We start from the raw sequence: 26,795 nt of genomic DNA on the forward strand, positions 1-26,795 counted from the left end.
CAATGACATGAAAATAAGTAGATCATATTCCATTCACCTGAGATAGTTGTCACGGTTAACTTGGCACAGCGAGTGTGAGCCTGAAGGATGACAAGACACAGCAATGGGAAGACAGCCACATACAGTAGCCACCCAACAGCTGGATGCCAAAAGCACACAGTTTATATCTCAACACACTGTAGATTTAGGACTAAAACTATGTGCATGCATGAAAGCAAATATACATAATGCATACACAGTATTTGAACCGGTTATGCATTTTTCAATGTAATACATCTCAATTATCATGACGTGTGCAGGCGCACAAGCCAAACTCCTAATCTCAAAATTAGCCTTAAATGGAAGTTGACACGCCTGTGTAAGTCTGTTTGAGCATGAGCCAAAGAAGCCCTTTGTTTTAGGCACTGACATGTCATGCTGTAATACAGCAGCCTTACTGACTGATGATAGAAGCAACGATTTTATGTTAGGAATTTACTGAATAAGTGGGATGACTCTGCCAACTCCTTTCCTCATTAACACCAGAATGACTTTTCATTAAAATGATGCATACTTATAAATTTTTATATGCAACTAACATTCAATGTTATCCTGAAGAAACTGGTTCAAAATAACATTTAGCTTACACCTTAAACTTAGATGCACCGGACAGATAACAGAAAAGCTACAGTATTTAAAAATGCAACCAAGAAGCATTAGAGGCAGATTAAAATCCCATTACTCAAACCACAATGCAGCCGTGTTCCCAGAAATGACTTTGGTGAGTACAAAGCTGTCTTTACCGATAGAAGTGATGGCCAAAGCTGGAAAAATGAGACCCAAGTTGTAATAAACCAAAGTGATTCTATAATAAATGTAAAACAGTACAGTAAAACACATTTAGATCTGCATATGGTCATAAATATGTATCTATATTATGTAATGAATATATATGAGTTGTGTACAATGTGTATGTGTTCCCTTTTCTTTTTTAAAGATATTTTTTGGCCTTTTCAAGCTTTATTTTCGATAGAGACAACTGAAGAGTGAGAAGAATGTGGGGAGAGAGAGATGGGGAATGACATGCAGGAAAGAGCCACAGGTCGGATTTGAACCCTGGGCTGCCGGAGTAAGGACTGAGCCTTTGTACATGGGGCGGCTGCTCTACCAACCGAGCTAAAGGACACTCCATATGTCCCCTTTTCTCAGTTGTGTACCAAACCACTTCCCTTAGCTACAATCTACAGCAAACTTATAAGGTTTTTCCTATCTGAGTTTGCACTAATTAGCCTTAGACTGAATGGAACTTATCCATAAACATCCTCAAAGACAAAGCACAAAAGATAAGAATAAGAGACAGAGATAGAGACAGGGTGAAGCACTTCTCCTTTGTTAATAGTTTAATTTCATCAGCAATCCAACACTGCTGTGGTGGTAATTATATCATGCCTTGGGGCCAATGTGAGGCAGACCCGGGTTAATGTGTTGTGAAGGCAAAAGGAAAGTTTTCAACAGCAGTTAAACACCCGGGCTTTGCTTTGAAATATGATTCTATTCATCTGCTCTGAAGAGACAGTCTGCTTATTGATACAGTAATGCGCAGTCAGTCGTAAAAATCTGAGCTTTTTCCTTTTTTCTCATCAGCTTTCAGTTAACGGTGGCGACTGATTTCCTCCAGGATACAATATCAAGCCATCATTTTGAATCACAGGTGGTCTCACACTCACCTCCCAATCAAGAGAAAATTAAGAGATCACAACAATACTGACAAGACAATTACATACTGCCATTTAATTTCATACTCACTATACCTTTCATTACTCACGTCAGTCACCACAGTACAAATAGTACATATATTTATACCACAAACATTAAACCAGACTTTTATAGTAATTTGTGTTCCAGCATAAGACCTGAGTGTTTGTCTTTTTTTAATATGCACAGTACTGAAGAGGTACGGTAATCATCTATGACATCCAGGTTTGCTTGTGGTCCCAGTTCAGCACCTAGTGCTGTTTCTGTTTATTATCTGAATACTGGATTAACACAATTATTAACAGCATTGTTATAGCTCCAGTTAGGCCTGTAAGTCCACTAAACACACAGCTTGTCCTATGGATGCAACAGTGGTTGACAAAGTCATCTCAGTACAGCTCCACAAAAAAACAAAAACTATTCATCACCTTCATGAATTACTTATTTTATAAATCAACTTCATAAATGAGCCAAAACAGATATTTTGTCAACGTTAAGTTCTGTCTGCAGTACGTCTACTGTACGCATTTACACATTCCTCTATGTCTTAAAACATTTTTCATTGTAATTGAGTAGGAGGTGGCCAAGGACTTTTGATCACCCTTACTGCCTAATTTTATGACATTTATGTTAATGCACCAAACGGGAAAGCTCCAATTAGCATAATGCTTGTTCAAGTTGTTAAACATGACTTATGCTTTATGACTACCTGTATGGTCCATTTAAAACGCCGTGTACCTCATGGACTTAATGAAATGGTAAATCTAATATGCCTGGCTGGGAGGTTTGTGTGTCTCCAGCTCAGTGGGACTGTCCATAAAAATCACATATGCCCGTGTACTGTATTTCAGGCATGAGAGCCACAGTATGGTCAAGGACATTCACCCCGAAGCAGCTTTTCCCAGCTGTAATATCATATTAATGAAAAGCAGATCATTACTCTGGATCATTAGTCATGTGTTACTGTGAAAAGGTGAAGAGTGTTTGCCTTGCAATATCATTGCAGGTATGACAGGAGTTCAAATTATTTGTTTTTTGTTTTATTTATTCTAAGCAATTTTTGTCACCAATTTCAAACACCCAATTCTTTAGTGTATGCATTGCCGCCCGTATCCCTGTTGACCTAGAGAGGTCCCCTGGGAACAGGGGTTGTGTAATTTTTCTCCTACAGGATCCCACCCACACACCCCAGTAGGGGTCTATGGTGTAATGTTAAATGTGATCCCAACGGTGTTTGTGGGAATGCACAACCAAAGTGGAGGTACCAACACTGGTAATCAAATCCTGGGTTTCCATGAGGGTAGAGATGGATCAGGATTTTGCCCTGACCCATCTCTACCCCCATGGACTACTTCATCTGTTTCTGATTCAGTGTTTTGAGCTTGTCACAGTGAGTGTACATTGCTCTGCAAATCCATATGGAATCCATATTTACATGCATATTTACATACACAGATTATAAAGATTTGTCTATGTTTGTCAACATAGCCCTAACATGACAAACTGAAGTCAAGAACTTTGCAGAAGAAAAGCCTATCTATCTGGTTACTATACACCACTTTGTCCACTGTGTGTATTTCTGTGCCATGCACGTTTCCTGTTTTCTTAACTTAACTGTCTCTGGTTAAAAGTGAACTGAGTTATGTTTTGTTTTTGTTACAATGACAACCTGCAGAACAAAATCTAAGGCACAGAGATAAACATCAAATGGCTTCAATGCATGGTATCTGTGTTGTATCGAAGACATGGAAGTCTGCAAAGTGTGACTAAAACAAAAATTCAACAAAAAGGCAACTGAAATGATGTGTTTAGCCTACTTATATTCACCATAACATTCATACTATATAATTAGCTATTAAATGTCTTACCAGGTGGTTCCCCATATGGCTTTGGTGGTTTGACAGTCTCCCCGAAGTTGACAGTGGCCTTGGTGGTGCTCTTGGGCTCTGGTGTGGTCACCACAGTGAACGTCCTTTGGGAGAGCCTGGTTGTAGTGCTAGTGGTTGTGGCCACTGTGGTAGTTGAGACCCTGGTGGACAGTGTTATGTTGGGCTCTGGTTTGCCATCATCATCTATGCTATCTGTCCCTGTGGGTCCCCAGTCGATAAATCCGGCCACTGTCGTAGTCCGGCCCTCCTGGGATTTGTCATAGCTGTCCCATTTGAGCTGTCTCCTGGCTCTAAGTAACAACCTCACTGTGTCTCCTCTGCTCCCACTGGATAAAGCTGCTGGAGCTTCAGCTATTACAGCCAAAGTATCACCTGTCTCCTTTTGAGAGTATTTTAGCTGGCACTCCTTACACGCTGCTTGTCCTTTATGCACTGGCTTCCGATGCTGGTGACCCTTGACTTTTGAGTCTATCCCAGCTCTGTTGTCCTGGGGTGGAGGGATAGGGTTTAGAAGCCGGCGGGCCAGCGGACTTACTGTTCTCCAGTGAAGCTTGTTGGGCGTGTCCCAGACTGGCTGCCAGCGAGGTTGTGAGTGAGGCACCGATTTAGGCGTGAGTTTGATACCCAGACTCTGACTGAGGGGGCTGCACACAGAGAAGTCCAGGGTGAGGTGGGTCATGGCCAGCAGGATCCACAACCGGTGCCCCACACAGCTGCCTGGCCTCAAAGCAGACGGACTGCAGAGAAGGGAGAAAGCAAATAATATAAATTGTTTTAGATTCAGACAGTGTTCACTATATGTTCAGATGTCCATACAAATCAGCTTCCCTTTGTCTCCCTCCTTTGAGCTAGTGACCTACTGTAAAGTTTCACATCTGTATTCACCCTTCATTTTCACTCTTGGCAAAGTTCTACTCCACAACTTCTTTGACTTCTACTCAATTAAGATTCAATAATAATTAGCTTTGTAGCACCTCTTGAATTACAGTATAAAGGTCAGACGCAAAGTAAATGTTGTACAACATGTGAAAGATTCTAGATGTGCACTCTTTGCTCTCAGCTGTCAGACAAAGTAAAGACTTAGCCTTGATGTTAAAGATTCATATCAATCCAGGGATGATTACACTGACACACAAGGTCAGACCTGGTTTAGCTGATCATCATATTCTGCATTATCTCCCGCAGACACAAAGTCATCTGATTCCCAAAGGGCAATTTGATTATGCAGTGCAATGATCAGGAAGGTAACACGAATGCCAGTAGAAGACACAGCATGACAAGTATGTCGCAGAAATCTTCACCCATAAGGCTCAATAGCAAAGTGCAACCCAAAATGTCTAATGTCGTTACTCCATATACCTAACTTCTGCCTATCAACACGATGACAACGTGACACAGGCTGTGTGTTCAGGCTAGGACCCCCAAGTAGAGTGATTCTGAAGACAACCTTCAATGGCCCCTGGGACAAAGCTTCACATTGATTCCTAAGGGAGAAACCTCATTATGGGCTATCTTTCATCTCTGCTGTCCTTGGCCAATTTAAGCCCACACAGAGGACTCATTTTGGAAGCATCACAGAGGTGATGATAGATGGAAGAGTGTGAATGGGTTCATCAACGGTCAGAGGCAACAAGAATATGTCTGTTGATCCCATAATTACTGGAGTTATGTTTACAAGTCTAATAGTTTAAACTATCATCTAGCTTCACTGTAGTACACATTTGATAGGGCAAACTGGATTTCTGTTGGGAATGTTGGTTACACTTGCTAGTTGTTGAGTATTCTTCTCACATGTTTATCTTATGTTATTGTGTTTGTCAAAATTAAAGCTGAAGTGTGAGAGTTTCGCATGAAAATTAATGTCCGCTCCAAGTCCTCGACAAACAGGTTTACAACAAGCTGCGTCACACCGCAAGTATAAATCCAGGAAATGGGACAAAGACAGTACAGACAATAGCCAGTGGAAGCATACACCACGTGATTTGATGGATGACAACTACTATGCTATTGATTTAACATATTTTTGTCAACTTCGCTTAGCAAAGATGCCAATTTTAACACCTTGCATGCCATATTTTCCCATCAGTGACTGAATGATACAGAAAAAGGCTGTTTAAAGAGTTTGTAAAATGCAATAATTTTCTGACAGTTACGTTACGGCTAACGTGAGGTGGCTGAAATCTAGTTGTAAAACATGGTTTAGTATTAGGATTGAAAGTTACAATTTAACTTACATTTTTATGCTACTATCACAGCATGGTGTAGTAAGTTATTACAAAATATCATATATATGTGTAAGTGTGTATACACTGAAACCATCTATGTGGAGTGATTGTGAACGCTTTTGTTTATATTGTGAGGAACAGGCACACCACTGACTGATAAATAATCTAGAATGGCATTTTAATTGAGCCATAAATGATGACTGATGTGTTCATCAAAGAGCAGCGACAAGGTCAGTGTATTATTGTCAGTTATAGATATGGATAATAATTTGTCTTTTGAGAGTTTTGGTTCTGACCTCAGACTGAGATCTGGCACATCCCCAATCAACACACTCCAGGCCACTCTATTTAACTCTCCACGCCAAATTAAAGCTATATCTGATAAAGAGAGTGGTGTTACTTATCATGAATAATGTGATCTGGAGCAGGAAGGTGGAAAAAAGGCTGTAAAATGTTTAATGACCATGTTTGTTAAGCGCCTTGCTTTTAACCCTGCTGGGCTCAAGCATGGCCAGATCAATAAAGAAGAGCAGCCTCAGGCCAGGTGGTAACAAATGTTACACCAGTTGGCTAACCAGAGAGAAAGCCCATGATATTACAGAACTGCCGAAGGTGACTGCTGTGATGTCAGGTGACGTAACACAGAAGTGGAGCTGCTTTCCTGAATGAAAGATCACTGACACTGAAATCAAGTTGGGTACGTTTCTAGAAAAGGAAAGTATTTCTTCATAAGAAATAGTTGACACTATGTAATGAGCTCATTCACACTCAACAGAACATTTTAAAACAGCGTTGTTTAAATGCATCAGAGAGAGGTGCTTTGATGCTAAAGAACTCTAATTAAAAAGGTAAGTTGCCAACAGTAAGCAGTGATATGAATTGTTGAACAACTTTCTTAACTTGCCTACCATCAATAGATGGCAGAATGTGTCCAAAAGTGTTGCCTGATTTCTGATGAAGCCATTTAATCTGCTAGTTTGGAAATAAAATGGTGGCTATTTAGGGCTTTACATCATGAGTTTTATGAAATCTGATCAATCAAACTTTTGTATTTACTATACAATGAATAAACTTAGATTTAAAGACTTGATTTGTGTTTAATTATTTGTTTATTAATCAAAATTATGCAATTAATAAAACTTAATAAACCAGATGGTGTATTTGTCATTAAAATGATTCAGTCAATAATTTAGTTTCAACATTGTGTCTTTAAGTGTTGTAGAAACACAGTAAACCTTCTTTTCACAGTCTGTAAACATTTTGTCATATATTGATGTATTTTCCCGTTCACTATGAATCTGCATCATCAAGAAAGAAACCTTCGCTATCCACATGTTAAGTGTATTGTGGTTAAGTCTATCACTGGGTCTAAAAGGTTTGCCTAACACAGTGTCCAGCAGATTTACTCCATTGCTCTTAATTGCTTTGCAGGAAGATGATCAATGTGAACCATAAACAATGTATTACTGTATGAAATGATTTTAGTAGTTGCTGTGTAATTTAAGTAAATGATTAATTGATTTAATTAGAGACTGAAGAACAAAGTAGACTCTCTGTTTTTTGTTATATGTAGCTATAAATCATTGATTAGCAATTAAATTGCTGCTATTGTTTCTAAAGTAAATATAATATACCAGTACAGGGCAGAATAATTAAAGTAACAAGGTAACACATATATTTTCACTTGTATTTGCCAGTCTACATGGCAAAGTACTGTGTTGGTCTTTGGACTTACATGGAGTATTATTATAAACACGAATACAACTAATGTCATTCAAGCAAGAACAACACATACTATAGATAAAATGTACTGGAAATAATATTTTCAAAAGACTTGTAGTTTCATTATTCAAGAATGACTCTCTAATATTCCTAGACACCCCACATAATCATTTGGAAGTGTACTGCACAGATGGCAGATAAAGTGCAGCATTCACAGCATCAACATACCAGATTGCTTTCTGTTAGGAATGTGTGTCTGGTGTCCTATTTTATGAGCACATGCTCTATCGTCCCGTCATTACGAACTTCAGTATATAGTTAAGCCTCAACAATATGGCAGGAAATCCCTTTAGTGGGGATTGTGACGTCTCCTGATTTTGAGCTTGTACTGTCACAAAGCACTGAGATTGTACATTCGCTGTGGGGCATGCAGGCAGATGGATTTTCATGGAAAAAACATTCAGCTAAAAATTGAAAAATTGGTATGTTGGTGAAGGAGGTACATTCCTATAAACATGTTTATAGGCGCACTAGGGGAGGTTAAAGTTGACTGCGAGCTACTTTATATGCATTATTCAGGACCGTTTCGCATCCTGGATTTCTGTATGCCAAGTCCATTTGAAAGCTAGACATACGGGGAATGAAATGACTTTGTGAAGTTATAGAGTGAACCGTTAATTAGCGTGTCTGTTGGCCTGGAGGACCTGGGTTTGAAGGTCAGCTTAAGACTTGCTGAAATAATGATTTTAACCAGGACTTGACAGACAGCAGATGAAAGCGAACAGTCTGGGCTTCGGTTCACAGACACACCAGGAAAAAAAAAAAAATCTCTGTGCATCACACGTACACACACTCCTGGAGCCTCTACCATCAAAATCCACACAGACACAGGCAATATTTTCTGTATATGACATGCTTTCCATCCCTCGTTGTTTCTTGTACCTATTGATCCAGCAACCATGATGCCTGCCACACATCCAATTATAACAGATAGCTAGTGATGAAAGCAACCCTTGGCTGTGTGTGTGTATTTGTGTATGTATATTATCCCACCCTCTGCTGTCCATCATTCTCAAGCAATGTAGAATTTTAACAGAAAGTCAGTGATGTAACAGTACATGTAAGATGTGATATTTCAGAGCAATATATGTGGATTATGCTTCTCAGCCCAAAAATGAAAAAGCGCTGGAGGAGTGTTCACCAAGCTTGACTTCTCTCCCTCCTCGGTGCCAGTTTAAGCTGTACTATATTCAGTAAATCTACTTCGAACTTATTCTGCAGCCTCCTACAAATGCCACTGTCATGGGGGTTAGGATTAGGCCTTGACAGGCACTCACAACACGTGATCTTCACGCTTGAGAACCACAGTCAGCACATAATTAGGGTTTCCCGTTTCATTAAAATGTCATTGACATATGACTCAAGCTCTAAATTGTGTTATAGAGTTTGTCATAAATAAATAACACTCTGTGACTATGTTTGCAGCATGCCTATGGCCAAAAACCTCAGAAAATAAGGTTCACAAAGTACAATTGAAAGCTTTGCCAGCACACGCTGTCTGTCTCACTAATGCTGGAATCAAAGTGGACATTTTTATGAGTTCCTGCCACTTTCCTCTTCAAAACCCATGCCACACTTCTACGCAAACAGGGAAAACATTAGACTGAGTAATCAATTGTGCATAGTACTTAATACAATTTAATACCTGCTCTTGAAACTGGAAACCTCACATAACCAGCATAATGCCATCAAAAGACCTGGATGAATGAGGAGTAGCCTTTGAAGTCTGTATTAAAGATTTTCCGCATAATCCTGAATCAAATTCTCGAGAAAAGGGTGAGAGCGGTTATTAAAAAAGGCCATACAGACTGTTGTGCCTTGAAGATAGATACAGGTTGCCTTACATAAGAGAATGTTGTCTACATTCTTCATTTCAGATTGTTGGTGTGTGAAGTGCTCTACTGTGGTTTGCACTGTTTTATGATCGCTGGCTTTCCAGTCTATTGTTTTTTTTCACTCTTTCATAATCTGTAAATCCAGCCATAACAGAGTTTGAGGGTTCTCTACAGCACTCTAGATATAGTAATTGCATTTCTCCTCTCCCTGCTTCATATGTAGCGTGGGCTCAAGGGTTTTTTATGGCGATACTGAAACATGAATGTTTCCCCCGGTGACAGCAACAGGCTTGTTATACTGTGCCTTGGAGGAAGGCTGGCTTTATGTGAATGTTACATTTGTCATCAGGCTGGGTCAAGAGTTACAACCTTGCTGCTATGAAAATCCCATGATGACCCAAGCGTTATTCATCATCTTACTCATAGTTCACACTCAACACTGTTTTCTGTGTATCACTTTGTACTAATAAGTGTATTCTCTGTGTATAAGGTCCACTGTATGACTCATATATTGTGCATGTATGAAGTCAGCGGTGACATAATGCAAAGTGTGCAAGCGGCAAATTAAGTAGAGTCACACATATAGAGGTGTTAATGTTTCGTGGTCTATTTAGTGGATGGAATAGGACAGTTGCAACACAATGTAGGTATACACTCACAAAACACTTAATTTTTTTTATTTTTATTTGTCCAGCTGTCCACTGACTCCAGCTCGATGTAGTGACCAGTTTTAGGATGGTGCTCGCAGATGCTCGAGAATGCTATTAAGGGGAGTTCAGGGGATTAGTTTATCACACATATTTTCCATCAATGTGTTTATCTTTGGCACTTTTTGGGTTTGTTTTTTTGTTATGTTTATTTTCTTTCCGATTTAATTATATAACTCTAAGGTAATGTGAATTTATGTATATTTATAATGTACAAGGGATTACCTTGAACAGATGTAGAGGCAATATGCAATGTCAACACAATACTTCAGTTAACTTCATTTTCAAATATAATGTCTTCTCCATAATGAATGCAAATAGGGGGAAAGATAAACCAATACAAATTTTGGTCATTGTTTTTAAAAAATACATATTTTACAGCTTTTGTTATTAAGATTTTGAATGTATATTTTGGTTAAAACATTGTTATAGAAAAGCAGCAGTGTAAGACAGATTTAGAGCAGTACAGACAGATCAAATCAACATTTTCTAAACGTGCGGTGTAATCAGACAGTATGTGACCAGTTTTTAGCCAGTTACAGTCACAATTTATCTTCAAGAAAAGATAACTCATCACATACTCAAGGCTTGCAACATGTCAAGCTTTTTTTTTTTATAAAAGGCAAGCAGTGCTGAGTGCCTGATGAATCTGCTCTTCCCCTAGAAAAGATCAAAGCAGTTGAGTGCTGTGTAGGCTATTATGCGCAGCAATTCTGCAAACCATATGCCAGTGGGGCACAAATAAGCAAAGAAACAAAAGGCAGGATATAGTCTCTGTGAATGAGGCCAACTTTGAAGGCTCTTCTAAAGACTTTTTAAAATGCTTCACAGAGCTGCGATGTTTTAGTAATCATTGGAAGTCAAGCTTAACAAAATGTGGCAAAACAGTTAAGAATACATTAAAGAAGCACTACACATAGGGACTATTAAAAAAGTCTAAATTTAGAGCCAAAATGTATGTATAAATTATCACGAGAGTACAAGGAGCTAATGAAGGATTAATCTGACTCTTTGAACTCATCCTTTGCGTCTTGTCAGACCCAGTAAAACAAAACTATTATCTCTGCAGCTAATCAGATATTGCACCTAATTATTGTCTCCTGCACTGTATCCTTGGCCCACATCTTGTGTCATCGTCACAGTGTGATCACTTGTGCGAAGTAGGTCTTAATTAGAACTTCTTGGGAGTTTGTAGAAGTGAGGCCTCAGCAGATGGGCATCCCACCTGAGGGAGGTGAAAAAGGCATGCCTCGTTCAATCCTCCTGCCCTACGTCCCCAGGCTGCCATCAACAGAAATTTTATCACCATGGTCTCGACAGCCCTGCCACTGAGTACACATCATTTTCTAGCCAACACAGCCATTGAAAGGCGCCTTGTTGAAGGTGACTGCACCTTCGAAGAAAAGGCAGGTGTGATAGGAGACGCTATCTTCCAGGCAGGAATTTGGCTGAATCAGTGGTTTGCTTCTTTTTTTTTTTTAACCTCTCTGTGGGGTTTTTCCTGTGTTAACAATTTCAGAGTATAAAAAATAACCAGTGTTTTTATTCAGGGTAACACTAGCAATTGATAGAGCATTTACAGGCTGAACTATGGTATCCATGTCTCTCCCACACACTTCTAAAAACAGCACTTGGAAAGGAAAAAAAGATCCACTGGGGAAAAGGTTCACCAGCTACAGTTCATGAAGTTTCGAGCTGCAGTGGGTGGTTTTCTCTGGTGGGTCCAAACAGACACAGCTAGAGGTTAAAATGAGACTTTGTGAGCATATATACAGCAGGACTGCATCTCAACAGTGAACTTTTCACTAACTTGACTTTTACTTTTGGACATTGCATTTGGTTGGTGGTGTGTGGACTCCAGGAAGATTTCTTCTACAGTTCTTGCAATAAAATATATACAATAAATATTTCATGAATTTGTCACAAAATGTTACTGCCTAATCTCTACAGCTGACCTGTTTTTTCATCACAGCCAATCTTATGCTTTTACAGACACTGGAACTGTCCTAGTTAAGGTGCTCCTTAGCTGTATGAAGACACCCTTATTCCTTTTTTAAATGATGAGGATGTAAACATCTATTAAACATTAATCCATTGCTTAATTTGATCCCAATAGGGGTATTTGTAATTTGGGTAATATATATGAAGACATAAACCAATTGTCAGTATGTTGTGATGAATCTTTTTATCCCCCTGGACTTGTTTTACCTCATTCAGGAGAGAAAATATGCAAAATAGAAAATGCTAATATCCCTGCCTAGTTACAGCATGAAATGTTTTTGTTAAGGGATCATTTTGCATCAGAGGACTGGTATAAATGTTACCTTGTTATCAGTCTCATGCAATAATTCAGCCATTGAAAATAGGCACAAAGGTGAGTGTAAAAAAATACAGTAATAAGCCTGAGCCATCAGTCCAGCCACTTCAGGACTTTAGTCATTGTGTATATACTACTGTGACTGTGACTGTGACAGTCGCACTGCAGTGTCAAGTTGCAGCTGTCAGTCCAGATGCACTTTAATTATTATTAGTATGGACATGTCACTAAGTTGCAAGTGGTTAATAGTTAATATTTCTCTTTGAGGAAAGGGAAGCTACAAGGTACACTGACGCCTCTAGGCTTAACCAAACACTTGAACTGAGTAAAACAGATCCTGCAGCTGGTTTCAGCACCATCAGGATTACCTAGTCAGCATCTCCAGTGTGTGGACTCTGTGGAATCATGTTTACACTGGTGTTAGTCTTGTTTAAAGTCTTATTCAGATTTAGACGTGGGCTTACTTTTGATATTAAATAAACAATTTAAAACACAATGAAATATTTGAAAGAAGTAACAGTGCCATGGCATGATTACCTATTTTACACTAAGCAGACTTCTTATGCCTATGTGTCTGCTCTCAGTGCCTGTGTGTTGATCATTGAATTAGATGTTATTTATAACCAAAAACGTGACACAGTCATGGCTTTCCTCAAAAGCCTCCAGGGGTGTGGGTATGACTTCTTTTAAAATCGTGAGGCATACCATTAAGCAACTCCACTAGCTATGCTGCTAGATTGAACTACTTTAAAGGATTATGGATTAAGAATACATTTAAGACAGTGGGATGTTGGTGAGAGCTCATACAATGTGTTTCCATTCATTCCACCTTCCCTGATTCTGCCAGCCCCGAGCACAGCCCGTTCACACTGGGGAGAAGACTCTTAAAATAGAGATGGGGGGATATGGAGTATGCATTTGCATTACCCTAAGAGAGCGACAGAGATGGAGAAAGAAAAGAGAGAACAGGGAAGGAGCTGCATGGCAGTCTTACCCCTCGAGGGGTGGGGAGGGGGGTGAAAACTCTCTGATAACATCCAGGCCATAGAACAAGGACACTTCTCCTTTCAGATGAGTCACTATGAGGGCAACACACACAGGAGTGCAGATTGGACCCCACTGGCAAAGCAAGCTGCATTTGACTGCTTCATCAAATTACAACAATGGCCCCTTGAGTGTCTGTGTGTGTGTGTGGGAGAGAGAGAGAGAGAGAGAGAGAGAGGGGTATATACATACTGTATTTTTTCAGATGTCAAAAATATGAATATTAACTTATAATGGGGTCTTGATGTCAACTCAGTAGCCACTATTATTACTCCAGTAACTTCCACACTTCACCACTAAATCCCACACACTGGACTGTTGAACACTACAAAATTATGAATTGAAATTAGCTCATTTAGGCAACAAAAATTATTAAACCGATGCCATGAAGGTCATATCATTACCATCATAAGATTCCATTAAAAGTGATATATTTACATTGACAATTAACTATTTTTAAGCCCTATATTAATGCTTGTACATGTCACCCTGACAGCGTATTCTGGCCCAGTTCAACCAATCACTCCACATGTGGCTATGGTAACAGGGTGGTGTTGTTTTGGTGCATCAGCAGCTCAGAAAAGTTTACCTGACATAATATTATTGCTGAGCCTTGAAAATCATATCCATGTCTAAGTGAACTCTCCATGTCTACAGTGAGCGCGCCTCTCCACTGTCCAGGAAACACATCCATCTTCTGCTCCACAGATCACTGCTTGGTCAGCTGAGACTGATGATTGTACCGTACATAAATGACATCACGCGCTGTCACACTATGATAACAGTCCTAAGCTTTTAATAATAGAGGAGGGTTCAAGCCATATTAGCATCACACTAAATTCACAAGTGCATGAAGCCTTAGGGAGCTGAAAATGCTGCTTAATCTCCCTAAAGACTAAAGTGACCTCGAAAAAAGAAACATGAAACACAACGCTGACGCACAGTAAATAATATCATCACTTTTAGTAAACTGGTAATTGCCTTGCTTTCTTATAGAAAACACAAATTTTACATTTATGGAAATTACTCTGACCCCTCTGGGATTAGTGAGAGAAACATTTTTTTTTTTTTTTTGCCTCAACTGCAGCATATTGAGAAAATGAGGGCATGATAAGAGTCCTTCTCTGCCCTTCCCAGTTCCATAAATTCCAGTGTGTAGCTTTAAGAGAGTCTGACCCAGAATAATCACTGTTTTCAAGAGGAGGTCAGCAGAGATGTACTGTAAAGCTGAGACAGCCTCAAGTAGGGAAGCTCTAAACAATTGAACTTAACTACTGCTCTCTCTGAAAAAAGAGGAGCAGTACAAGCAACGGCATTACATGTCAAAATACTCTGGCCATTGTTTTGGTCATGTATTATATGAGTGATACATTGGTTTACACATAAAGAGAAACAAAGCTAATCATCCTGTCAGAAAATCCAGCACAAGACATTTTATACATGCGCACATCTTATTTTACTTGGGACATTTCCCTTCTTCGTCATACTTCTATGTACTATTTCACTAGATCAAGCTTCCCTTACACAATGAGCAGGGCTGTAATCCCTGGAAATAAAATATTACATGTTACATATTACAGTGTCAGGTGAGCATTAGAACAGGTGTTTACATTCTAAGAATCAAATTATTGCATTGAAATTGGAACTGCCATAACAGCACTGTTAAAATAGGCAGCATGGAGCGACAGTCAGGTGCAGACAGTTTCATTTACACATGAAGACACTGTGGAATATCATACACAATTTTAATTTGAGAATTGCTCAATATTTGAAATTACTCCCATGTTGTTATTTAGTTATTGCATACTAGGAAACCATAAGGCTTGCCTTCCTGAACCATGTGTTGTCTTGAGCTGTCAGTGAATAACATGTCTTAAGATGGTGACTGACTTTGTAATAAATTGGTAGTGCCGTTGACAGACTGATGAAAGATTTCGACCTTTAACTGCAGTATCTACTGAGTGAGATTGATAACAATCTCACATTTACTGATGGTGCAGCTTCTAAAGCAAAAAAACAAACAAACGGAATGAATTTATTTGAACAGCTAAACAAGTTCAACATGGATCATCATGTCTTACTGCAAGTACGATCAATGAAAATCCTCAGGCATAAGCAATACAACTTAACATCAATACTCTAATCATAAATACATCAAATATTTTTTGTCATTGACTGAATATTTCCAACAGTAATGGGGAATTTTGAGTGTCTGAAATTTCTTTAGAAAGCACAATAATTGTGATGTGGTTGATAAACAAGATGACAAAAAGAGGGACTGATGGCAGAAAGTAATACTAACACAAGAATGTTTTTCCGCAAGCACAACTAATGTCGTAGGAAGCAAGTGGCTGCAAGGAGGGGAGAATTACCAGGTTCAGTAGGAGGTTATATCTCATTATCATTAAAAAATCTAAATGATGGGTAGTAATGGATTATGATGGAATTTTTACGACCTTGACCGTCGAGTCTAATGCAAACTTTGAATGGTCTTACAACTAATTTGTGCTGTGTTCGAGGGGCAAATACTTATATATAATTATATTATCATTGTTATTACATACTGTTGTTATTTTATTATTGTATTGTATGTTTGGGAAATACACTGGAGGTCTTTTAAAGTGTACAATAAATTCCTTCTTTCCTTGCAGCAGACTGAATTTATTCATATATTACGGTTTATATTTCTTCTTTTTATGCATGTGTGGGGTAAAGCAGAGAATTGGGCTGGGGACTTTTGGGACATTTAGATTATAGAGTAAAAGCGAGACTCTTTTGTTGCAGAGTGCAAAACTCTCAGGGGGAGTGAGGGACTATGTGGGAGCTTTAAGAGAAACTCACTTACTCACACACACTCCCTGACCATTCAGCTCCCCTTAATACACCTGTCTCTCAGGTGTTCCTCCTTCTTCTACAGTGTTTTCCACACACTGGGGACAGCATACTAAAGAAATCCTGGCCTGAGACAAGAAAACTCTGCATTGTTCAAAGAATAAACGTCTTGGCTGGTTATTTACAGCATACATATAATACAGATTTTTATTTTTTTTTTTACTAGCTATTTTCAAGTCATTCTCTTGTCTGCTTATCTAGTGAAGCGACTTCTGCCAAGACCTGCGGTGTAATCTACACCCCTATTGTTTCTTTGCAAATGTTCTTGGATCACTCAGAGACTCAAACTGCTTTTTGGAAGCGGCCTGATCACTGCATTTGAATTTGTATCTCGCATTTGTTATTTCACCAAGCAAAATAACAAATTGGCCACACTGGTATCACTGTTTTTTTTATCCATCCAGATTGAAGTGTCTGGACAACTACTGCATAGATGGTCATTAAATTGAATGTATTAGACCAGAAGATAATGACCGCTGATATTTGTAATTATTAACCATTCAATAAAGGAAACTTTCCAGAGCTGATATAACTGATGCCAGTAGTATCTACACTAACCTCTTCAGGAGTCGCCATCACTTCTCACATATGCTGTTTGACACACCGAGCATTAAACTACATCCAAGTAGTTTCTCATAGGACTCTAATTGGAACTAACAAACACATTAGCTTGAGTCCTGGCAAGATTGCTTGCGTGTTCTCCTGAATTTCCAGCTGCCTCACAGAGTTCATTAAGCACTACTAGCATGCCAAACCCACCACATACTCCAGACAAAAAAAAAAAATGGAGCAAATGCGAGCAAAGGCAATAAGGTGAACAGCACTTTAGGATCATTTAAATGACATTACACTACACTAAAGAAATTGTGCAGATGAATGTCTCTAGCACTTAAATATCTATCTTACAATTGTTATTCATAATGCACTTATGCTCCAGTATCACATGAAGTCATCCCAGTCTCACCTCATTACCCTTCCATCCTCTAATATATTGATCGCTGGAACTTGACAGAGGGATGACAGCTACAGTACAGAGTAATCTAAGTGTCTCTTGAGAGATAACACCTAAATTGACTGGAATCATCTCCACTTGCACAAAGAAATAAAATCCACACAAGGGAGTGTAATCATGCGTACAGTTGGAAAGAAACGCCCAACTGTCATTTAGGAATATATGGCCATTACAATGGCTGAACTTCTCAAGACAAATGTGTTATTCATATGAAAAATATGGCAGGGCTGCCTTTCCAGTCCAATAAACTCAATAAACTGTTAATGATAAAGCAAATTGAAAATGTCAGAAGGTATACAAAATGCTGAAAGGAATTCTCTACAACCTTGATGAATGGTGCTGCATATTGGATATTCATGAATTATGAGGCTACATGGCTCGTTCCATTATTCCATTTAAAACTCATTTTAACTGGCACTCGGCCCACAGTCCTGGACACAATAGAACCTGTTATGACACTGAAGACAAACCATTGCACATTGTTGAAGTAGTGCTTCACATTCTGTCAGACTCCAAGGTAAATTTTTCACTAAAGCAAAGCAAAGCCTCATTTATCAAAATCGTCTGCAGGCCTTAATGTGTGTTAATAAGGTAACGAGTTTGAAAGAAGGAATGACAGTCAGCATACTTCTGCTTTTACATTTTCACACAGTACGGCACGCAAAGCTTAGCACTCATCTAGAGACATGATGATCAGCACATTTCTTATCCGCCATAATTCTTACACAGACAGTATCATATTGTGGCAGCAGCTCAAAATGAACCATTAGCAAAATGTGCTATTGTTATTTTAATCCAGTTCTGCTCATTTTTTTTGCCTTTGCTTGGCACTTTTTCCCACTCTCTCTTCTCCTATTCTGCAGAGCACTTTTCAGAGATTTGGCTCCAGCAGCCTTTTATTTCCAAGGCAAGATCAAGGAGATGGCAGATTCTGGGGCTTAAAGTCCTGATGTCTGAAGGCTGGCAATGATTTTTCATCTTCACAGCTGATAAACCTTGTGTTTTCTGCTTATATTTTTTAGAAACAGAGGTGAAGATGGCAGCACTCCATACATGGGTTAAAATACGTTATGGTTATGATAATCCCACACTGGCTAGTGGCTATACTCAATATTACTGTATGAACAGTAACAGACAGTGAAAAAGGCAGAGAAAAAGCTACAGAGAATTATCAGTCTGCAACTCTCCTTGACTTAAGATGAGATTTAACTTTGTTGTTTTGGTTTTCTGGTCCACAACTTGAGTATTTTGGTTCATTTCCACCTCTCTCATAATGACTAGTTTCATTTTTAAATGGGCCAGATCATTTCCAAAAATAGCTGGGCACTGACATTACTTAAACTGCAGAAAATAGTGAATTTGTTGGGGACTATTCTCTGATGTAGACTGATACACATTTGATACACTAGTATTTACAGAACCAGGATGTCAGTATGTTCAGGAAAAAGTCAAACCAGAGAAACTCAGGCTTATTAATATGTTTATCATTATATGTTTATGTTTTTGGACAAAAGTGGCACGATAACAGGGATTTAACTTTAATTTGAATTTGAATGAAGGTGTCTATTTACTTTACTTGCATGTCTGTGTATATCAGGCTTCAACTCCAGAGACAATACTTGTTAGTAGGGTCAATTTATTGTTGGTTTTAGTCTTTTATGAGGTTTGTTTATAACAATAAAATATATGAATATAACTTGTTGTATGTTTTAATAATAAAATTGATAATAATCTTATAGTGCCTTGATTGACTGATTGATTATGCTATGGAAAACTTATGCTACTTAGCTTTTCATTATACGGTTTATTGTAGGAGAATGTAATAATACATCTTAATATATCATATACCTTTTACAACACACAAAATAAAGCCCATGACATTTTCTGATTTAATTATAATATATCCTGTGATTATAACACCTTATGGTAATTTATGGTTTTATGATGAACATTTTAAGCGGTACATATTTTCTGATCAAAGATACTTGATCTAGTTAGACTAGTTGTCGTTTGTATTTGCATTGCCGTTGTGAAAGTATTGTGTGTTTCATGCAGTACAGCTGAGGGGGTTCATCCTCCGTCCGCTGAAAGGAGGAGCTGTAATACCTCTGAGTCTCTATTTGCAGCCTGTTGAATATGCAATCATGCCTTTGTTGGAACTGAAGAGGGCTGTGTGCTCTAAGCTCTCAGACTAAGCGACAGGGCAAATATAACCCAGCATACATACACACACACACACACACACACATGTATACACATGCAAATGGCTCTGTGGTGGGAAGCTCTATCGCCAAGATACACAGGAACCAAATCGCTTATTCCCTCTATGTTGTGTTTCTAATTTGTTGATTATGGTGGCTAAATCCTCCTAGATCCTGTTCAAACTAAGTGACACGCCAGTGATGTCATCTGAGTGTGATAAGTATCGAGACTGGACAGGTGTTCACAACGGCTGCTCTCACCTCCCACAGATTAATGACAAAACACAAGAGAAACATGTCACTCAGGTTTTTTTTGTTTCATATTGGCTCATATGAACACTTTTAAAGGGCCCTTTTAACATCTTATTTTGAGGAATCAAAATTCAACATTTTCTTCTGTCCATAAGCAGCATATCTTATTATTCAAGGACATGAGCGATTATCAAGGTTACTTTGAACATGTAAACTTCTGAAAAGATGATGAAAAGAAGCAACGGTGGATGGATGCTGAGAATCTTTGTAGATACGTAATCTTCTGTTTTGACATTTCAGTGTGCTGCACAGTACAGTGTTCCCCTGGACTTCTATAATACATTTTACTTCATTGAATCTTTTCATCATCAAAATGCACCATTTGAAATTATCTCTCCGTGTTTGTTGTGTTTTTTAGGATATCAGCTAGGATGTGGCCGTGAGACTTTGAAAAATGCAGGCTCTGAGGTGTAGGAGTTAAGCTCTCCTCCGTAGATATCCTGTATTAGAGAGATAAATACCACAGTTGGCTCTCCAAAGAGTTCTAGAGATTTATGGATTGCCTCTGTGTAGCACGCCTCTGGGAGGCAAATATTCTATGAAATTGTCCACATGTTTTGGTAGTGTGCAACGCACACAAACGGACTGCATCCGTGCCTGTAAGCCTGAGCTGCAGCAGCTGCTACTATGGTTGTAGTTTAAGAAATACTGTTGCATTGCCGATGTCGGAACATAATTCATAGAGGAAAACAAATGAAGAAATAAAAGGCTGGGCTGGGTGGAGAGTGTGTATGTGTGTGGTTTGGAGGGGGTCTAAGATGCAACAGCCAAGGGTGTTGCATCATCCCATTAATTACCCTACTGCACAATGTCCTCCACTTCAGAGTACATGACCCACATGCTCAGAAAGATAAGCAGGGCTGTAAAGAGCATGGGAAGAGGGGGAAAAGGGGGAAAAAAGGATCAGACAAACAGGAGAACATTCCAATAAACACAGCCCCTCACTGTTAACGTTTTTATTTCAGCCGAAGCCTGAATCCATGTTAATTACCAGAGTAGCTGGGATATAGGAGAAGATGATGTGGGCGGCTTTCTTTTGTTCATTTATGAACTATTACGGTGGAAAGTGGTCCACTGAGAGTCGCCCCCCAAGTCTGGAGACGACCAGTTAGTGTGAAGGGCCATGACGGATAAATCTGATCCTTTGTAGAGGCACTATTGATCCAGCAAAAGCTCACTACATGAATCAAGTATGAGCCCTGTGCTGTTAGTTCCTTCACTCCGTGGGATGGATGTGCTTCAGTGCAATGGAAACACACACTTTCACATGTAGCCCGAGTTGGACGAGCTGGTCATTAAACCCAATCAGGCTGAGGACTGCTGGCACTGTGGTGGGAACTTGGACCTGAATTTCATGAGGTCTGAATGTGGGATTTTTAGTTTGGGAAGAGATCAGCATCACTGTTAGCCCAAATAGCTCATACGAGAAGAAGAAGCTGTTAGCCCACTCCTGTGCAACAATGTGTGTGTTTTGTCCTGGAGGTCTACTGTCCCATGATGCTCTAAATCCTGTTTTTCGGGGTTTTCAAGTCCAAAACTAAAAGTGAGTTATAGTTATAATCTTTGTTATTGAATATTTGGCCAACAGAGCCTAATTTATTCCTTTTCCAAACACTACATGAGCTGAACTCCAGTCCACTCAGTTCAAGCTTCCACTATGCAGTTATGGTCTAATTATGTCTCTTCTCTACAAATTGCTATGCCAGTCAATGACATGTCACGTCCTTAGCAACAATGTCCCCTCCCTCTCTCTTAGTCTTTTCTTGCTGTCTTGGTCGTCTCCCCAGCATGGTCAGATGAACCAGCATTCACTTCTGTTTTGTCTCTTTCACGGGGACAACCTGTTCTGGTCCTTCTGGATTTAACAGACTGCCGAGCACAGGGTGTTTACGACATGCACGCACACGCACACTTACACACATAGCGCACAGACACAAATCTCTAGAGGATAGGATCTCAGAGAAGCAACACAGCCTATTTCACTGCAAATTAGGTTAATCATGCTCCAGAGAGGCCCAGTTAATAACCCTCATAGAGGCCATTAAGATGGCACCTAAATCACAGGAATATCTGAATATCAGATGGCCTCTCACACAGCAACGCCACGTTGAGCCTTGGAGTTCTTGGTAGAGCTAGCTGTGAGGATGCTGACTCCTCATAAGAGAAAACACCTAAGTGTGGAGTATAATATATTAGGAACTCTGGTTCATTAAGCCTGTGATATTGATCAAAATTAGACTATTTCTGTGATACAAAACAGTTTTCTTGTTTAAGCCTGGGTAAAGCACTGAATACTAAGTACATGATCACTGGGAATATCAATACAAGGACATAATTCCTGAGCTTTTGTTGCTCAAGATTCATTCAAATCACCTTTGCTCTTTTTCTTATTGTATTTCTAAAAGTCCCTTTGAACTAACACTCCAAACACTTGACTCACTTGTATTTACCCTATGCCCATTCATTACATGAATTTATCCAGGCCAGAAAAATCTAGACATGTGCAGGATCAGTCACCTGTACCTAACAAGTGAAAATTGAGAAATGAAGCCCTCCTGAAAGGCAACCGGTGCCTCTGCCAATAATATTTCGCAGCTGCAGTGTGCCAAGGCTTGATAGTATCCCCAGTGCCTCAGCGGTATGAGCTCACCGTGGGGATCCTAACTTCACGTCCAGGAAAGATTGAGACCGGAGATCCTGAGCCTGGGAGAGATCATAACTCCCTGCTGGTTTACCCACAAGAGAGAGACTCTCCGCATTGAGCTTGTTATAATTCTGTACCATTACAAGCCCTCGCACCTTGAATCAAAACTAAATTAGTCTTCTTTGAGATACATATACATATACAGATACAGATACAGGTCTCATACAGTACCGAAAACCATTACTTTGACTGAAAATCAGCAGCAATGCATGTGCTTTTATTCAATTTAACTGGACATGTTGGGTACTTTATTGTCCTACTAGCACAGTTTTGTTTTCCTTTCCATTTGCATCCTGAGTAATAGTGTTGCGCTTAGTTAATGCTATAGGGAGAATTTAATTATACACATGATTCAAGCCAAAGAACAAACCTCTTGCCATTGCCAGAGTTTCAGTTTTGGGTGATTTTAACATGATTAAGCAGTTTTCAACAAGCAAATGTGTTACACAGTTAGTACTTCTACACCACATTAAGCACCTAACTTATTTCAGGAGTAATACAATTAGTGCTGAAACCTTACAGTTATATATCTATATATATTCAGAACCAACCACAGTTTTCACCATTAATTTATTACACAAAAGGTGTAATATATTAATTTGGTCACACTATTGTGAGGGTTGGCACCTTTTTTTCATCAAACCTCTTTTGGACTGTTGGTTGGACAATGGAAACAATTTGAAGACGTCATCTTGGGCTCTGGGACGTTATAATTGGCTTTTTTGTTTGGTTATACTGTCTATTTAAAAACTAAACTATTCATTGATTATTCAAGCTTAAATTGCATCCCTTTAGATTTTTTTTTAACTCAATTACAGCAGAAGTGCCTCCTGCTCTTGCTCCTGACAGAAGGGCAGGACAATAGAGTTAAAATAGTTACTACACTATGGAATATATGGAAAATGTATAAACAATCTCACAGAAAATAGACTAATTGATCTAAAGTTAAGTTCCAGTGTTGAGCATCAGATTTTGTAAAAAAATAATGTATTGTTATTTTTTCATTCTAATGTGATAATGAGTGACTGTTTGAATGACACAAGTTTGCGAAATGACAACATGACATGATCATAACCTATCATCATATCATTACATTAAGTCGATAAACGATGAATTATCTGACAGCTTTAGTCCACGATTGTTTTAATGAGACGGTTTGCCCGGATTACACGAGGAGTAGGCACAGAGGTTGTCTTCAAAATCCTTACTGTATGTAGAATATAATACATTTAATTGTAACTATATATTATATTATACTGTATAATATATCTATGTATCTATCCATCCATCCATTCTTCTCTCCAGATTTGCTAGTCATTGCTGTTGTGTTTTACGCCCACGTATCAAGTGTCTGTAGGTGGTCTGTTCTTTGTCTGTTCCAACAGGTACAGGAGCGTTCTCTGCACAGGCTCGCTCTCTCTTTTCTTCTGCTTGTTACTCCAAAAAAATTTTATACACAACCTGTACTGGAAAGCAGGGCTTTATCCCACACACTGAATGTTCAGGAAACCAAATATTGCCATCACTGACAATAACAAACAATACTGTATACAAATACAAGAATTTATCTGGGAACATGGTGAATAATTACAAATAGTGAACAGCTTCAGTTCATAACAGCAGTTGCCGTTCTTCTTATGTCCTATTTTGATGTTCCACATCATGTCAGCAAGTGACAGGGAAATTCTTGAAGATGGAAATTGGTTTCTCTGTGCCTGTGACTGATCCATCCAGAGATACAGGGACCTAAATGCATTTCATTTCACCATCTTATACAACTGTTCTGTCTTTACGCTGTGTACTGCCGCTACCCTGCGAGGTCAGCCCTGAGATGTACAGTGTGTGTCATGCATAATAAATGAACGGCAGCAAATGGGCAGGAATTAGAGCTACCGGTGGGAATGAGATCCAGCAGGTGGCAAGAGAATCTCACCGCTGGCAGGTTTGGTCTCATTTCACAGCATGTCATTATTGCTCTAAACCTATTTTACGGCAAATGAATGAGCTCAATTTTAGCTTTTGTTTGTCAGACTTCCTAACTAAGTCAGTAGATTGGTCCCCATACTGCTTTAGTTTAGGGAAACCATTTCATCATGAAAGCGGAGGAAGTATCTATTTATTATGTTTGTTCTATGACTGGAAAATGTTCCACTGAGAAAGTGTGTGTGGATGTTTTTTTGGGAGGAATGAAGTAAAGCTTACCTCTCCATCCGGGCTGTCTACATGACATCCTCTCCTCTAAGCACTGCTCAGTACATACACCCATATTTTTCTGGGAGAGGGAAAATCTACACTAAGGCACTCCAAATTTAATTTAATCATAACCGCACAAAGAAATCAATCTAGCCTAGAATTAATTCCACCTATAATTTTTTTAATTTACATATTAACTACATGTTTCTGTGCGCGTGCGTGTGTGTCTCACAAAGTGTGTGCTGACAGACCTAACCTTGAGGGGATGTATGCGCGTGCGGCCGTACACGTGTGATTGGGGGGCGCGCGCGCGCGCGTGTCTGCGAGTGTGTATGTGAGTGTGGCTTGCGCCGTACTATTGGCGACCCCTAGCGTACAGGACGCGAAATATTCAACCATATTCTTCCCTTAAACATCACAAAACATTATCAACATAAAGCCTCCGCCTTAACTACGCCCGGTGACAACACTCTAACCGGAGATAGTCGGTGTAAGTGAAGAACTTTGGTAGAAAAGCACCGACATTTGCGTGTTTTTGAGAGACATATTGATGCATGTAAGCTAATCATCAATTCCAGCAGACTCTCATAACTTAGCAGTGGCGTAGATTAAAAAAATAATACACATGTTGTCCAGCAACGCCGTCAAACGTGAAACATGAAACAATATCCGCATGTGTCGGTTCTCCCAAGCATTTATTGACTAGAATAGAAGTGCATGATATTAAATTGTTCGTGTCTTACCTGCGCGCAACACTCCGTTTTATCCACATTTTTTCTCTTCTGCCGAATCCGACTCAGTCCTCCAGGTATCCTCCCATTTAGATGGGTTTCCACCAAAGTCGACAGTAGCTGATAAAAAAAAAAAACACTCAAGTGACGGACCTTACTCCAGCTGTCAGTAACGCAACCATTATTTTTAAGCCATATCCTCCAACGTTGCGCACATGAAATTCCTCCAACAGCGCAGTCAAATCCCACTAACAAAAAAAAAAACAAAAAAAACAGAACAAATAGTCAGGTGTCTTTTAAGTTGCTCGTCAAATGTTCTTCTGGCGATAATCTTCCTCGTTATCAGTTAAAGTCCGCGTGCAAGGCGGACAGGTGAGCGGGAAACCAGAAGAGGTACCTTCAAACTTTGCCTTCACGCAAAATCTTTCATTCCCCCCACCCCCAGAGACGGAGAGACAAAGATGTAAGCTGCGGAGAGCAAAAACAAAGGCATGTAGTTGGCATCCTCGTCGCTGAAATGACAGCGTAGCTTCTCCTACATTGTTGAAAGAGGCAGATGAGCGTCCAAAAAAAAACAAAAAAAAAAACTGGGGGGTGGAAGATGAGGATGTTCGGTTCTCTGAAGCACGGAGGAGACAAGTCACCGCTGGCAGGGGGTCCTCATTATCTATTCACATCTCTGGAGGTGTTTGGGGTTTGGGGAGAAGGGGTTAGACAAAGTGCAAAAATAATAATAATAAAAAAGAATAGGTGCAACTGAAAAAAGAAAGAGGGGGAGCGACGGATGAGAATCCTGGAGGTTTAGAGTTGTTTCAGAGGAGTTGGACAGAGGGGGAATGAGAGCTTGTCATCAGAGGGGGAGAAGGAGGCTGGTCCGTCTCCTGCTGCTCCTCTTCTCTCAGACTGACGAACGACCTGCCTGCTGAGAAACACGCTGCCGTGACGTCATTTTAAAGCCGAATATGTCATGTGCCGGAGTGTCTCGCGTCATGTGGGTGCACACACTCATGAGTGTCAGATCGGGTATGACAAGGGGCAGTACTGTCCAGTTCAGTACAGAGCTGCAGAGTGTCGGATTGAGCCATTTGAGTGGAGTGAAACCTGCAGAGAAATGGCTGGAAATAAATCAGAAAAACATTCATCATTGTGTCAAACACATACAGTCACATACAGCTGATGGAGACCAACAGTATAATAATGTATGATGTAACCTTTTG

The 26,795-nt window shown here is 39.5% G+C and overlaps 1 protein-coding gene across 2 annotated transcripts in view; it reads right to left on the minus strand.

The window, feature by feature from the left end:
* The window catches only part of ajap1 (adherens junctions associated protein 1), a 43,985-nt gene extending 17,211 nt beyond the window's left edge, over positions 1 to 26,774 (minus strand). For both annotated transcript variants that reach the window (XR_002042221.2, XM_019263441.2), the window contains exons 1-2: positions 25,591 to 26,774; positions 3,603 to 4,360 (exon numbers count right to left, since the gene is read on the minus strand). Coding sequence is in view for 1 of the 2 variants with exons in the window: in XM_019263441.2 (XP_019118986.1) it covers positions 3,603 to 4,360; positions 25,591 to 25,619 (787 nt within the window). In the remaining variant the exon portion in view is untranslated. The remainder of the gene's footprint in view (positions 1 to 3,602; positions 4,361 to 25,590) is intronic.
* Between the last annotated feature and the right edge of the window lie 21 nt (positions 26,775 to 26,795).

This window comes from Larimichthys crocea, chromosome XV (genome assembly GCF_000972845.2).
Source record: "Larimichthys crocea isolate SSNF chromosome XV, L_crocea_2.0, whole genome shotgun sequence".
In the NCBI taxonomy this organism is placed as follows: domain Eukaryota; kingdom Metazoa; phylum Chordata; class Actinopteri; family Sciaenidae; genus Larimichthys; species Larimichthys crocea.